The sequence below is a fragment of the Durio zibethinus genome, chromosome 24, assembly GCF_047325235.1.
Source record: "Durio zibethinus cultivar Kanyao isolate XHJ-2024 chromosome 24, ASM4732523v1, whole genome shotgun sequence".
NCBI classification, from domain to species: domain Eukaryota; kingdom Viridiplantae; phylum Streptophyta; class Magnoliopsida; order Malvales; family Malvaceae; genus Durio; species Durio zibethinus.
The window spans coordinates 17,070,531-17,086,201 of NC_143185.1; the positions used below are offsets into that span (position 1 = coordinate 17,070,531).

Genomic DNA, 15,671 nt, shown 5'->3' on the forward strand with positions numbered 1-15,671 from the left:
ACAATTCTTGGTTTCTTTTATGGGTAAAACTTGTGCTGACAGAAAAATGAGGTAAGTGAAGGAGAAAAAAAAGGTGGAGAGTGAGGACACGGTGTTCTTGATGTCGTTGTTGTTAGTTTGACTCTTGGTGGCCATTGATGTGATGTGATGTGATGTGATGCTTTATAACTGTTTAGGTTAGAAATAGCTAACATATCAAGTAAGAAAACAGTGATTTTGGACAAACAAGACCCTGAGTATATAGTCTACATATCCAGAGCAGCCATTGTTAAACTAGTATTACATCTGCAAAAGCATATCTATCTATGATTCAACATTTTAGGTTGAGTATGTATAATATATATATATATATATATATAGATATATGGTGGAAAATTCAGTGAGCTTGCTGGCTGCAATCCCTTCTTCTAACCATCTGCCTATATGGTCAAATAGGTCACCATCGATTCAGTCGCTATATATCTAGCTTTTTAAGTTTTCTTTCTTGCCATCAATCTGAAAGATTCTGATGACAAGCTCTCGCCATACAATATAAGTATATAAAACAGCCACATTTTTTGACTTTCCACCATTGAAATTGGCATCAAAATTGTTCTAGCAATCAATCTTGTAGGTAGGAGGCCACCTTATTCCATAAGATCAAATCTTCTTATTTTCATTTTGAGTCACGCACCCAGTAAATTTTTTCTTCGAAAATAAAATGACCGAGTTAAACGTTTTAATTTTTTTGAACGAAATAGGGTAAATTTTTACTTAGACATTTCTCTTCCTTTGTATAATCGTACATGTTTATACAAAGACATGCATATTTATACATATGCTCATATACATACATACATACATACATACGTACATACATAACTAATCCAGAGTAGTATTCCATTATTGATGTGTTTGGCTAGAGTGCAAATTCAGAGTGCACAAGTGGGAAAAGGCTCTTAAAATGCGCGATAGATAGCTTAAACTATCAACTTCTTATTAGGCAATACAAACGGACAATTAGGACAATGATCAGATGCCATATCCCTATAATTACATCACCCAATGAAAGTTAACACATTCCTACCGCCACCTTTAGGAAGAAATAGTAAATTAATTATAGACATTAATTATTGGATAATCACATGATTTACTTTGTGGCTTTGTGACTGTGATGCATAATTTCCATGTGCTCAACATTTCTTTTGTGCAGGACAACAGCTAGAGGGAGACCTCGACTAAACACCTTTTTTCATCAATTGAGCTTCATTTGTTTATGAAAAATTGATCTCATTAATCATCAGTGAAAATTTTAAATTCTATCAACGGATCAGACTTTTTAAGGTCTGTTAAAAAAAAAAAAAACTAGATTAATTTATTTTATCTACATAAAATTAGAAATGATCTATTTGCAATTCATGTAATCATAACAGCCTTCCAATAATAGGATCCTAAAATTTAGCAAAACATGGAGAAATGATTTTGTATTCGAAGCATTATCAGTAAACTAACAGTGTTTATAAGAATGGATAAGGAAAAAGGTGCATATATTAAACATAATCATTTCTTTTCGACCATTTTTCATCTATTCCCTCTAAGTTTTTAGAAAGGAAAGCAATGAGAAAAGACTACTACTCTATACATTTTGAGGCAGATCATCAATGGCAGAGATTATGTACATAATCAGACAAATATGATTGGTGAGGTTTAAGCAAACAGAGACAGGGTGCCAGGGAGTGGAGCAAAACCCAGCAGATCATCAGTGGGGTTGTAGTAATATAGCTAGTGCGTAAGCATAAATATATATATTAAGCTAGCCAGAAATATAAACATAAAAAATTAATTTGAGATAAGGACCCATCTGCATAATAGTAATATTAATACGTACAATGATCCATGCAATAATGATCAGTGATGAAATAAGAGGGTTTCAAAGATATCATGGATGACGCTTCAGCAGTTTGTTCTGATGCTGACCACTTACTTCTGCTTCGAAGCTCTTGTTCATTTGTTTTTGCCTGTAAACCAATCTTTATTTAATCAAATATAGTCGTAGTTTTTTTTTTTTTCTAAAGAAAAAAATACATACATGTACCATTGAATCAAAATATCAGTTCTAAAAAAGCTGATTGGGATATATACATGTTAATTATTTACTTATTTCTATCTAATGGTAGGTTTTGCAATAATTGGCACTCTATATACTTTGCCACTTGCTATACTCTCTTTTACTTCTATCCCAAGTTGTAACCTTTACCAAGTACCTCTTTGACACCTTCTAGTCAATTTTTATTAGGATTTAGGATTCCTTTCCACTTTCCCAGTAAACAATTCAAACAGAATTAAAGTTTTTTTATTTAAAAGTTTTGTTCCCCTACCCTAACTCAGAATAGTAATGAATCAGAAATCAAAAGGTTGAAGATGCAATAGGTGTGAAACCAGCCACTCTTCTTGACCTGCTTATATGACATTTTCTATATGTCTTGGTTGATGATATAATAATTCATTCATATTTCTAATGAGCGAGAGATGTTTATGGCAACCTTCTCAGCAATTTGGTTTTAATATGTTTGTGGGTCACCATTGATGTAATGAAGTTATTTTATAATACAAAAATTCAGGGTCCAGTTAGAAAACTGAAAACACAAAGTCAAGTCGAAATAACGTCATTTACAAGTTACAGTAAAAGCGAAAGTCATTTACAAATATATACAGTTGAGATTTCAAGAAGGATTAACCCATTGTTCTGGACGACACAAATATATGAATTATCAAATTTAATAAAAAATAATGTTGTTTTGCCCAAAATAGGAAACCAGTACGTACGTCTGCTTAATCAGGGAATAGAAACTATATAAATATAGTGAGCATTTGCTCATGGTTGGATTGGAGGGAGGCTGCTGCCAAGTCTTAAGGAAAGAAAATTACATAGATGTTGAAAATAGGAAGGTCTCCTTGTTGTGGTGAAGGTGGTCTTAAAAAAGGTCCTTGGACCCCTGAAGAAGATAAAAAACTTGTCAAATATATCCAAGAAAATGGCCATGGTAGCTGGAGAGCCCTTCCCAAACTTGCTGGTACGAATTGAATCAACTAGCTACCTCTTCCACCCTCTTATTAATTTCTCTCAATCTCCCTACCTGAGATTATTGTTTCTTTGTTATAATTTCTCAGGTCTTAATAGATGTGGGAAAAGTTGCAGGCTGAGATGGACAAATTACTTGAGGCCTGATATCAAGAGGGGGAAATTTTCCCAAGAAGAAGAGCAAACAATTCTCAATTTCCATTCCATCCTTGGAAACAAGTAATTTTAACAACCATTTAATTTAATGTAAATTTTTATAAATTTTTAGTTTGTTTTTTGCATCTTGAATAATGTATACTTATTTTTTTCCTTGTTATTCACAAGATGGTCAGCAATTGCAAGCCACCTACCTGGGCGAACAGATAATGAAATAAAAAACTTTTGGAACACCCATTTGAAGAAAAAGCTCATCCAAATGGGAATTGATCCGATGACTCATAGGCCTCGAACTGATATCTTTTCAAGCTTGCCTTATCTGACAGCTTTGGCCAACCTAAAAGAGATTCTGGATCAGCACCCATGGGAGGAACAAGCTGTAAGGCAACAAGCAGAAGCTGTTCAAATGGCTATGCTGCAATGCTTGCAATATCTTCTTCAAACCCCAGCTTCCATTTCATCTGGCTCTAAAAACATGCACAACACTTTCACTGATATGGAGACTATTAATCTTTTAAACTCACTTTCTCCAATCAAGGATAACTCAGTTTTAAGTTCACTCCAGCAGGATGTAGCAGCTACTTCGTTTCACGATTTCAATGATTCAATCCCTTTCCCTCGTTTAACAGACCTACAAATCCATTGTGAATATGGAACAACTAAGAGCAAGGACACGGGTCAAGCTCAAGAGTACACAGTGTTGAGCCAAGTAGAGAATAAATGCAATTCACCATGGCTCACTCCATCTGCAACTCCTTCACCTTATATGATTCCACCTATAACAGAGATTTTGATCAACAATTTGGGGGATGCTTCCTGTTCTTCAACCTATGGTGGAGCTGCGCCTTCAGTTTGGACTGATGATCACCTAATCTTTGAATACCCTTTGTTTCATGAGCGTGCTTAGCTTAATTTTGTTGAATATGTTTGAAATCCCAAAAAAAAAAAAAAGGTTTGCAGTTACTCCACTTCTCTTTTCTGTGTACTTGTTTCTGCACACATACTATTCATTATATATGTGGACAATCTTTTCTAAAACATCAAAGACTACATTAATATATATAATTATATATAGATGAGATGAGATGAGATAGCCTTTGCATGTTTTTACATACGTTTTCTGTTTTTGGAAAAAAATTTTAAATCTGCAGTTCACCCCACTATATATGCATGTTTCAAGGCAATACTCCCTCAATTTCTTGTATTTCTTCAAGGTAAATTCAAGTCAAAATGTTTAATCTTTTTAAATTCCAGGCTTCAGTGTACTGTAGGAAAGAAATGTTCCTTCTTCTTCCACTCGTCTTTTTTTCCTATTTTTCAGCTGCCCCAAACAACAATAAACCTATAGCTCATTCAAGGTGTAGCAATGGTAGAACCTGGTAAATTCTATTGCTATTTACTATAGAGAAGTGGACCCTACCAATAATAAAAAGCTCTCACATCTTTACTTTCCTGTTCATTTTTTTTTTTTTTAAATTTTGGGTGGGGTAAAAGGAATCTAGCTAGAAAAACAAAGCTAGTTTTACGTACATGTTTGCTGCAAATTAGCAAGCAGATCACTCGTTTTCTTACAATTTAGAAACTTGTTGACATTACATACAGATCGTTTTCATTGAACATATCCCTTATTGCATTCATTTAAATTGCTAAGAAATTTCAGTTAATGGATGCTTTTGTAACGTTTCAACGCTGTAAATCATTTTCATGACTTCAAGTAAATAGTAATAAACAAATTAAGCGAAGTTTGAAGGAAAAACACAATGAAGAAAACCTACAAAAACAATTAAATTCTTAGGTTACGCATGAAGCTCGTTCTTTGTCTTGCAGTTCATACAAGAAAAAAATAAGTTTTTCTTTCCTGCTTGATTCTTTGCCCTACTTTTGGTTTTTATATATTCCGACTGTTCTTGATTACTTTATAAATTAAATAAATCACTATATAATTTAGGGTAAGTTGGGATCAAGACATTGACCGAACCTTCTGATCCAACCACTCTTGAAGAATAAGCAGTACTGGAATGAAAGAATTCCTTTGATTTTGATCGTTATATATCTTGTTCATCAAATAATTAAGCGCTTTGTTCTCAAGTATGTGTTTCGTATTGCTTCTATTGATTGCACCGAAACTTTACTTGCTAGCTTTTGCTAGCTTTGTAACCTTTTGAATGCTTTAATAAACTTGGCTTAACAAAAAATGGAAAAAAAAAGTGCTTTGTTCTTAAAGCATGAGAAGCGAATTTTTATTCAGATTTTTTAACTAATTACATGGGTCGGGAAGATAAGTTTGGAATTCAACAAGTTTATTCCCCTTTAAATGATTTACTTAAATTTTTACTTAATGATCATAATGAAATATTTAAGCCACGAGCCTATGTACGTAGTCAAAGCGGGCAACCGCACTCTTTAGCACCTAATAAGTGCTTTGTAGAAAAAGGATCCAACTCTTTTTTTTTTTCGATTATATTATCCATATGATCGTTAAGTTTGTGAAGATTAGTTAGTACTTTTGGAAGAAAAATTGAATGGCTAAACAGTTCAAAACCAGATTAAAACTTTGATTCCCAGTCCTGACTCTGAATTTTTGTGGTTATTAGTTGAGCATGCCCTTCTTCAAGAGCTTTCCTTAAAAACATGTCGATGTTCTCAACTGGCAGCAGGTAACGACGTCGCCGACCTAGCCAGGGGAGGCAACTGGATTTGGATTAAACTTTGAGTCTGACCTTTTAAAATTAGAGTTATGTTTTGTAATTAATAGATTTTGAGTTTGACTTAATGATCATCCCTGTATAAACACATTATAATTATAATAATACTTTTCAACGTAATTGGATTCAACTACAAGGTTGTATTCTCTCTTTTTTTTTTTTCCATTAAAAGATCGAATTAAGGAATTAAGGTTTATCCAACATTAACTTGAGTCGCCAAATCATTGTCATTGAAGCAATTCTTTTTGGCCAAAATTGAGGCAAATTCAAAAAGATAGAAAAAAAAGGTCAATTAGAAGTTAATGACTGTTGTAAGTTTAATTAACTTGCAATTTTTTTTATATACATAAACCGTAATTTAACTATAAAAAAAAATATTACAATCGTTAAAATTTAAATTTATTTAATATCATCTTTTAAAATTAATTATACGAATCAAGCAAGTCTAATTTGTAAACTTGCTTATTAATAATACTTAACTTTCATCTTTTATGATCAATAATTTGAGTAAAAAATCAGACATGAAAGCAATAGTTCGGGACCCCGAATATATGTCGATTTCTTGGGAGAGTGGTTGGTTTTATTCCTTTTCTTACAAGGGATTGACTGTAATAATTTTAACCGAACCATTAACCTCACTAATTTTTTCTTTGAAAGCAAGAGAGATTAGATGCCGTGTTCTACTAACCCAAATCCAAAAAGAAATGGAATGGTGTGTTAAGGGTGCATAATTATCGAAATATTTTATTAAAGCCAATAACTCTTTTTTTTTTTTAATTTGTTACATTACAAATGATAACTCAAAGATATATAACATTCAATTTTTTTTTGTCCACCATTCTTTTCTTTGTCTAAAAATAACCTTTTAGTTACAGAAATATTTTATGAATTAATTGTATAATAATAAAATATTTTGTCGATATTAATTTTTTTGACAAAATACTTTTAACATCTTGAAAATTTTTTACCATAATTCTATAAAAAAATTTCATATTTTTTTTTAGGACGGGGCTTAATCTCAAGAGTTTTAAGTTCAAATCTCAAACTTTTTATAATTAAAAGTTTTTTTTTTTTTTTTTTAAAGAGTTAGATGCAAAATACAATTATGATCGGTAGAACAACAAGGTTTGACTGTTGCCCAATTGGATAATGCACGTTAGAAATTTCCAACCTACCTTAGGCTTCAAGTTAAAGACCAATTTCGGATTTGGGATGTCAAGCCATACTTAACCAAGGCCCGAGCCGAATTTCTAGAGTCTTTCGGGCTGGGTCGAGTTTGGTATGGAAAGTCAAACCCAATTTGGCCCAGTAATGACTTTGAACTCATATGATTACTTTCTGAAAAATTCAACCACTACCAATGAAGTAGAGACTTTTTTCTTTTTGTTTTTTTCTTTGAATGTTGACGTTGCTCACTTTTTCTAATTTTCTGTCGTAATCGCTCGCGTCACCCACACGAATTTCCTCGGCAAAATGACGTGCTAGTCTGTGGCGCCAGCTGGCTATCTCTTCCACTAAGCAAACCCAATTTTGACGCCTTCAACAAGTGTGGCTGAGTGACTGCTTCCAAACAACTTCGTTTAGTCAAAATTTCTAGTTGGCATAGTTTTTCTTTGTTTCTTTTAAAGTAAAATATTAAAAGTCACTAAATTTTATTACTTTATTTAGATAAAATTTTCTATTTTTGTTGTACTCAATTATTAACGTAAATATAAATAATAAAAAAAATAAGTAAACAAAATATTTTTTATTAAAATAAATAATATAAAATAATTCAAAATTATGATCTAATATAATTTTAGTTTTAGTCTTTTATACAGTTGTACTGAGCTATTATTGTTTAATTTATATTCAAATATATTTTTAATTTTAAAAAAATTAATTTATGTTAAAGACTTATTTAAATATAAATTATAATATAAGTATTTATTTAAATACAACTTTAACTATTTATTTGAGTGTAAAATAAAATTTAAAGATTTATTTAAATACAATAAAAAAATAAAATACATATCTAAACAAAGTCATAAAGTTCAATAAAACTTTTTAATAAATAATGTTTGTTTACATGGCTATTACTATTTGTAAATCTTAAAATGATGTACTAATATTTTTAATTAAACTTATTTAACTATTAACGATTCTTTTCATTAACATTCATAAAATACCACAAAAATTAAAATTACAATGTTTAAATTCAATCAAATCAAATTATAATTGCAAATTCAACCTTTATTTATAATACACAGACAAAATTGTTCTTTATCCCTATATATTATATATAAATATATATTAGCTAATTTTTTAATAAATATGTACCAATTTTATATATTTCCATTATTTAATTATAATTCAATAATTTTTTATATTTCAACCAAAAACAAATATATTTCCGTTGAAGTTTAGGGACGTTTGAATGTGAAAAGCATCTTGCTTGGTAGAAAGCCAAAAGACAAAAGAGAATTTGTGGTTACTATGATCTCTTGCTCGCTTTGCTCTTTTCTTCACTCAAATATTATTATTGATTTATTTCCACTATTTAAATAAAACGTTCATACTATAAACAAAAAAAAAATACACATAGGTCCAAAAAAAATGATGTCCAAGTCCAACAATGGCCCAACAGTTTCTCTGGCCCGCAACCTCCACGCAACTGTTTGAATGGTCAAGATGTCATCTGAAATCTGCACGTGTCAATTTCGACGTACTTGCTCTTGTCGTCTTTTTCAAAGTAAAATACAATACAAAGACCAAAGCTTTTTTACTTTCTCTGTCTTTAAGCTTATCAATCTTCACGAACCCATAAACAAAATGTCGAATCCCGGAGAACTTTTTTCTATATCGCCGGAATATACCATCAGCGGAGGACCCTCTCACCTGCAACAGGATCCGATGGGCTGTGCCGATCCACATGTCCCACTCCAAAACCTCTCAACAGTAAAAAGTAGAATGGATTCCCTGCAATATTTCCTATCTCAATCGGTCAACGCCAACACTTTGATCTCCAAAGATCAGATGGACCTCGTTTCCTCCGAAATCGCCTCCGCCATCCAACAAATTATCGTCAATGGCGCCGCCCTCCTTTCTTGCGCCCAAATAACCAATTACCCGAATCCGACTCCGATCCCAAACCAGACTCCAGATCCGAAACCCGAGTTGGACGATTACGATGAAGGAGTGTCCGAGATAATCGAGTTAGACGCGGTGGAGTTGCTTTCGGAACATTTACATTTCTGTGAAATTTGCGGGAAAGGGTTCAAACGTGACGCGAATTTACGGATGCATATGAGGGCTCACGGAAATCAGTATAAAACTCCCGAGGCATTAGCGAAAAAATCAGAGAACAAATGGGAAGTGAAGAATTCTGGTCGGAACATCCGATTTTCGTGCCCGTATGACGGGTGTAATAGGAACAAGAAACATCACAAGTTTAGGCCGTTGAAATCAGTTATTTGTGTAAGGAATCATTTCAAGAGAAGTCATTGTCCGAAAATGTTTCGTTGCAATAGGTGTCATAAGAAGAGTTTCTCGGTTTTGACCGATTTGAAGGGCCATTTGAAGCATTGTGGCGGTGTGGAAGAGAGTAAGAAATGGAAGTGTAGTTGTGGGAATAGTTTTTCTAGGAAAGATAAGCTTTTCGGACACTTGTCGTTGTTCGAAGGGCATATGCCAGCAGTCACGGAGGAGAAGGAGGATCGGAAGTTGAAAGGAGTGGTAGCAATGGAGGAAGATGAGGAAAAGGAAGAGGAGTTGATGGAGAGTAAAAGGTGTTTGGAAGATGAGTTTTTTGACGGTTTGCTTGATGGGTTTGGATCTTTTGAGAATTACTGTTTGCAAGATTTGTTGTGATCGTCTCTCATGATGGCTTTTAGCATTTCGGGATTTAGGTAATACTTTTTTTTTTTTTCTGTTTCTTTCATCTTCATGTACTTTTTTTGTTATAATTCTTTGTAAAAAGAGTGTAGGTATTGATTTTTTTCAATAATCTCTGTTGTAACATATAGTAGTGTTAACTTCTTGTGACAATAGCATGTTCTTCCTATTGTTCTTTTACTTGCAGAAATAAAGGATGGATTATGTTTGATTAATGTGAGTTTTTGATTCATTGTGGATAAAATATAGGTTCACTGATTTTGTGATATGCAGATTGAATGTTATTGATTGTTTCTTCTTTTGACATAGTGTAAACTCTACTCCTGAGAAAGTTCAATTCGACCTTTTATACTTCAAATAAGGAAATGAATGGCTGGGGAGCTAAAGGGATCAAAATTATAGTTGTAGAATTATGTTAGTGCTCTTATGTCACCGGTCACCAATAGTTGTCCAACTTTGTAGCCATATGGATTGGGTAAAATGATTATCAGGTTGCTGAGTTTCACTATCTATTTACTATATGTTGCCTAATAGGGGTTGGAATCATTTTGGAGGAACAAGGTCACTTCTATCTTATCCAATTTTTTCTTTTATTATTTACTTTTCTCTGTTTCCCCAGCAGAGAAGGAGGGGGGGGGCGCAGAATCCTGGACCATGACCTGCTAGCAACCACTAAGAGAAGCAGAGAAGCCTAGATTCAATTGTATTGAATGGAATGGAGAAAATAAATACTAGCATGGGAACCCAACAAGTTTGTGATTCAAGCAAGTTGAGTTGTGTAGAATTTAGTCCAAAAGATGAGGTCAAGTGCTACACTGGCTTCTGAGTTTTCTGATGATTAAATCCTTTATATAATTATCAAAATAAACTTATCTCATGATTAGATATGAGATTAATCGCCAGATTAACCACAGCAAGGTTTCCTGTTACCATTCACTTCTTGCCTGAAGTTTCATTGGCTTCATGGTCCCCTTAGAGCTTCTCATTGTAGCCATATTATTTATTGTATGTAATAATTGATGGAATGCTGCTGCTTGGGCTATGCCTTTCAGTTCTCTATTTGGTGTTTGTGTGAGTTTTTGACACTATGCTGTGTGTGTACGTACCATTTCAATTTCTTTTTGTTGGACATCACTCTCAGCATGGAAAAACTAATCCTGATTTTGCTGTTATTATTGAGAGGATGCCATTGGTATCTAGAACCACATTTCTTTACTGTCTTACATTTTGTTGGTATCAATAGAAGTTACATCTGAAGTTTCCTAACCATAGTTGACGGTTATCTTGAGACGGTTGACTGAGAATACAAGGCTCTGTAGAATTTCACAGTGTGCATTCATCTTAGATGATGGGAACTGTCTTAGGTATAGCCTCCCCAGTGGCCAAGGTCTTCATTTGTCTTCTTTGCCAAGTCTGTCCTTTTTCTCCCGGGTAAAAAAAGGAGTGTCCTCTGCTTCAATATCAACTGCTGCACAAATTTTTCTTCAATGGGGGAGCCAAATTTAAGTTTGATTCAATCTGTAATGCCACATTGTTTCCATCAACAATTCCAAGTGTCAAATAACACTGAGCAAGTATTGGTTTTTAATAGAACTGAGATGAAGTTGCTTGCTGAATTCTGAACCCCCCCTTAAAAAAAAGTTGAAATGCCATGATTCGTTTTTACTTCGTTCTTGAGCTCATGTACCTTGATATAGATATAACACAGGATAATTCTTGCAAGTATAACGCAGAGAAAGAAGTTGTAAACTGTGCATGTAATCCCTGCAAGTCCATTGAAGATTCATACAATGCAAGTTGGTAGAGTTGATAAATCTCACTGACATTATATAAAAATTTTTTCAATATAATACATCACAAAACTGTAGCATTTATTAATAATTTTCAAGAATTGTAATTAGATTGATTAATCAATTATTCCATTTCTTTTTCATAAATTCAGGCATTTAACTTCTTTATTTTTCTCCATCAAATTTTATAGTCCACCTTAGATTGAATGGTTTATCTTCGGGATTTTTTTATTGTTATTCACCGATCATTTAATTCTCAAAGTTCAAGCATATTTGGGGACGAGTTTTTTTTTTTATTTTACAATAAAAAAAATTAAAATCCCCAATTTATCAAATAAGTTTACGGAATAAGATTTGATATATGCACCTTCATATCTAATTTATTTTATATTAAATATGTAAAAAATATAAAAATTATAATATCATAATTTATATTGATAAATCAAATACGAAATATTTTTTATTTTTATAAAATTTATGGATATTTTTAAATTTTAAATTATATAATTTTTTATTTTTTATATTATTTTCATATTATATGTATTGTGTTTAAAATTGGCATTACCCCGAGACACCGAGTCAGTTATCGAAACAGGTTAATTTGCGTTAAATTTAAAGTGAAGATTTGCAAAGGATGGGGAGAAGGTGGTAATTTTGGAGGTAGAAACAGATAAAGAAACGCGTTTAACCAGCTTTATAATTTTGAAATAGGAAGGTGGATATACCACAAACTCTGATGTGCATCATCAGATTCAGAGTTCACACTGTGTTGACTTGACTAGCTTAGGCCTAGCCCGGGACCCAGGTTGTCACTTCAACAAGGTTTATTTGACTAAGATAAAAAAATTTGACCACTATAATGAGATCTTTCCAACCGACCTAATTAGCTTTTTAATAAAAAAATTATAAATATTAAACTTTAAATTTAATCTATTAAAAGAAAAAAAGAATGACAAATTTGACGATTATTGGCAACGAAATTATAATTATTTTGAAAATTTTCAAGTTGTTTACTTATTCTTATTCAATTTCAAATTTATTTTTAATAATTATATAAACATTATAAAAAATAAACCTAATGTTTTATATAAAATTATATATAAATATTGTAATGATGAGATGAACGTTATCAAAATAATCTCTTTATCTTAATTTTAAATAAGTTAATCTGTGTTTGTAAAAACAAAACTAATCTATGTACTTTAACACTCATTTATATTCTAGAATGGTTGATAACATCATCAAATAAGACCATTATCTATGTTAATGAGAAATTAAATGATGCGAAATATAAAAATATTTTATTTTGTTGGGGGTAAAATTTTAATTAAAATTTCAAAAATTATTTTATTTAATTTTTAAGGAATAAATTTTATTAAATATGAATTAAAAATAAAAAGTAAATTAAAATTAAAATACTTTATTTTTAAAAAAAATTAATTGAGGTAATTTATGTTTAAATAAAAAATAATCTTATGATACAAGTATTTAGTCACATAAAAGACAAAATAGAGGACTAACTTCTCCATTAATCTTTCCTTTTTTTTTAACCTAAGTCAAAAGAAAACAAAAAAATGTATACGGCTCAAATATTTTCTATCTATCACATTTCTTTTGTGATTTTTTTCTAAATTATAAATTACCCATAGATTTTTAAATTTTTGACAAAATTATAAATATAAGAAAACTTATAATTATAATAAAATATTATATTTATATAAAAATTATTTAATTAAATTTAACAAAAAAAAAAACAACAAACCAACACATAATTAGATAAATCAAATATAAAATTAAATCAAATCACATGTGATAAAAACTTGAATCTAAATTTTTAAAACCTTAACTTATCGTTAAACCATTACAAATATAATAAAAAAATTTTAATAATGATATTTGATCTTTCAATTTTTTAATTTTTATTATTTTAGTATTTCTTTTTTACTATTTAATCTCATAGTTTATTATTTTCTATTTTTCACTTTTAATTTTTCATAATTTTTTCAATATAATTGTAGACATTCATTTTTATCCAAAATGATTACATATCATTTTTCAACAATCAAATATGGTCGGGTCTAACTTTAGGTTAAGTTATTAATTTTTGCTTAATTACATTTTTAATTTGATATGCTTGGGGTTTATGTTGTTTTCTGCCTAGCCTATTTTTTTGGCTTTTTCTTCGGGTTCTTCATAAAAGTATGGATTTAATTTATGGATGTGTGCCAGGTAAATTGCAAAGCCCGGAATAAAAATAAGGCTCATAAGTGGTTTTTGTCTTCTTCTCCAAATGTTAAAAATGGTAAAATTGCTTATGCAAGATGACAAATAATAAAAAGGAAATATCCAGCTCAGGCTACCATGGCAGCAAGCTTTTATCAACCTCGAAAACTTTTCCTTCCAAATTGTCTCCCTTATTCCCAGCTCTTTGCTTTCACCCTTAATTTCACCTATACAATCTTACGATCATTTGATCAAAAGCTCACTAACCTAAAAGATTCCATTATCCTACATGCAGTGACTAACACTTTGCTGAGTATCCATTGCTGCATTTGACAGAAAAGGCTCAAAACAAAAAATAATTATAGTTACTAAAGGTAAATTAAAGGGTTAAAAATAAAGGACTTTTAAGTGCCAGGGGACACCAATTTTGAAAAAAGGAAGAGGAAAATCAACCCAGGCATAGAATGAAAACCAAAGAAAATCCCACTATCACACTCCCCATACCTTCGCTCGGCCTTAGCCACAGCGTTAACCTTCACGTACTCAATTCCATAGCCACATTAGTCCCATCTCTAACCTCTCAATACCTGGTCTGCATACCCCGACACCATAGCCACACCAACCCCAGCACCATAACCCCTTTGTCTACACACCCAGTCCCCTATAAACCTAGCCTACCATCACCAGTCATTGCATGCGCAAACAGCATTCCCTGCGCCCAAACACCTTGTCACCCATAGCCATATTTCAGTCTCGATCTACCAACATAGCCTTGGCATCGTAGCCACCCTCACTTTTACCAAACCAAACATCCTCACCACTTCCCCTATCACAAAGCCGCTATCACCAGCCTTTCCAAAAATTACTCCCAACATCAGAACAAAAACCCATAAAAAAAGCCTACTGCCACCACACAAAAAAAAAAAAACAAAGCTACCCTATCCTAAACTACCCAAAAAAGAAAAAAACAACCATCATATCTCACCATCAAACATATATAGAAAAACTATATATATATATATATAAGTTACAACCCTCTGTGACTCAGTGCCAAAGAGACAACCAACAAAGAAAAAAAACTTTTGGCCAAATACTTTGGAGGTCAATCTAAGAGGTTTATGACAGGTTTGGAAGGAAGGGAGCTTGGATTTGGAATTAGGAGACCAAAGAGGTCTTTAGAGGGGTTTTTTTTAAAGATTTTCGACATCAACTATGGTGGCCGGTAGTTCAGCATGGCGTCAAATTCTAAGTTTGGGAAGAGGTTTTGAGATTTTTTTTTTAGAAGTGAGATTAAAATGAAATTTGAAATTTTTTTTAACTTTTATAGTGTTAAAAAAAAAAAGCCAAAACGACATCATAGAGAGGCTTAGGATCTGCGAGTGACCCATGGCTCGACTCGACGACCTGTTTCAGTCCCAGCATTCAACCGGTCTAACTAAATTAGACCCGAATCGAAAACAACGGCTAGTACTGCTCCAAACTGTCACAAACCACTTGAATCGCACTGAACCATCCTAGATTGCCTATGGACCAATGACCAACATGAACGTGTCAGTTTTGGGTAATTTTTTTTATTTTTTTAATTTTTAAATTATTTAAGTTAGTTATTAATGTATATTTATATTTTAAATAGCTAGAATAAATGTGTATATTTTAAAACATAGGAAAATTAATGTTTAAAAAAATAAATTAAGGAAAATGTGTACGAAAAAAATATAAAAAAGTGTTAAAAAAATGACAAAACAAATATAAAAAATATAATAATGAAAATAAAAAATTTCGATGATGAAATATTAAAAAAGTTCGAGTAGTGATTCCTTAAAATCTTGAGGTGAAAATTTTTTTTTAAATACTATAAAAGTA

The 15,671-nt window shown here is 31.8% G+C and overlaps 1 protein-coding gene and 1 pseudogene across 2 annotated transcripts; both read left to right on the forward strand.

Moving 5' to 3' along the window:
- Positions 1-2,911: 2,911 nt before the first annotated feature.
- LOC111316413 (transcription factor MYB53 pseudogene) lies at positions 2,912-4,234 on the forward strand (annotated as a pseudogene).
- A 4,438-nt stretch (positions 4,235-8,672) lies between these two features.
- On the forward strand, positions 8,673-10,835 carry LOC111316972 (protein SENSITIVE TO PROTON RHIZOTOXICITY 1-like). 2 transcript variants are annotated; one of them, XM_089753822.1, is made up of 2 exons: positions 8,673-9,809; positions 10,415-10,835. In XM_089753822.1, exon 1 carries the CDS (start codon positions 8,734-8,736, stop codon positions 9,769-9,771), a length of 1,038 nt encoding a protein of 345 aa, XP_089609948.1. In that variant the 5' UTR covers positions 8,673-8,733; the 3' UTR covers positions 9,772-9,809; positions 10,415-10,835. The 2 variants fall into 2 exon arrangements, with proteins under 2 accessions (XP_089609948.1, XP_089609947.1); XM_089753821.1 differs by having other exon boundaries at positions 10,418-10,835.
- The last annotated feature ends 4,836 nt before the right edge of the window (positions 10,836-15,671 follow it).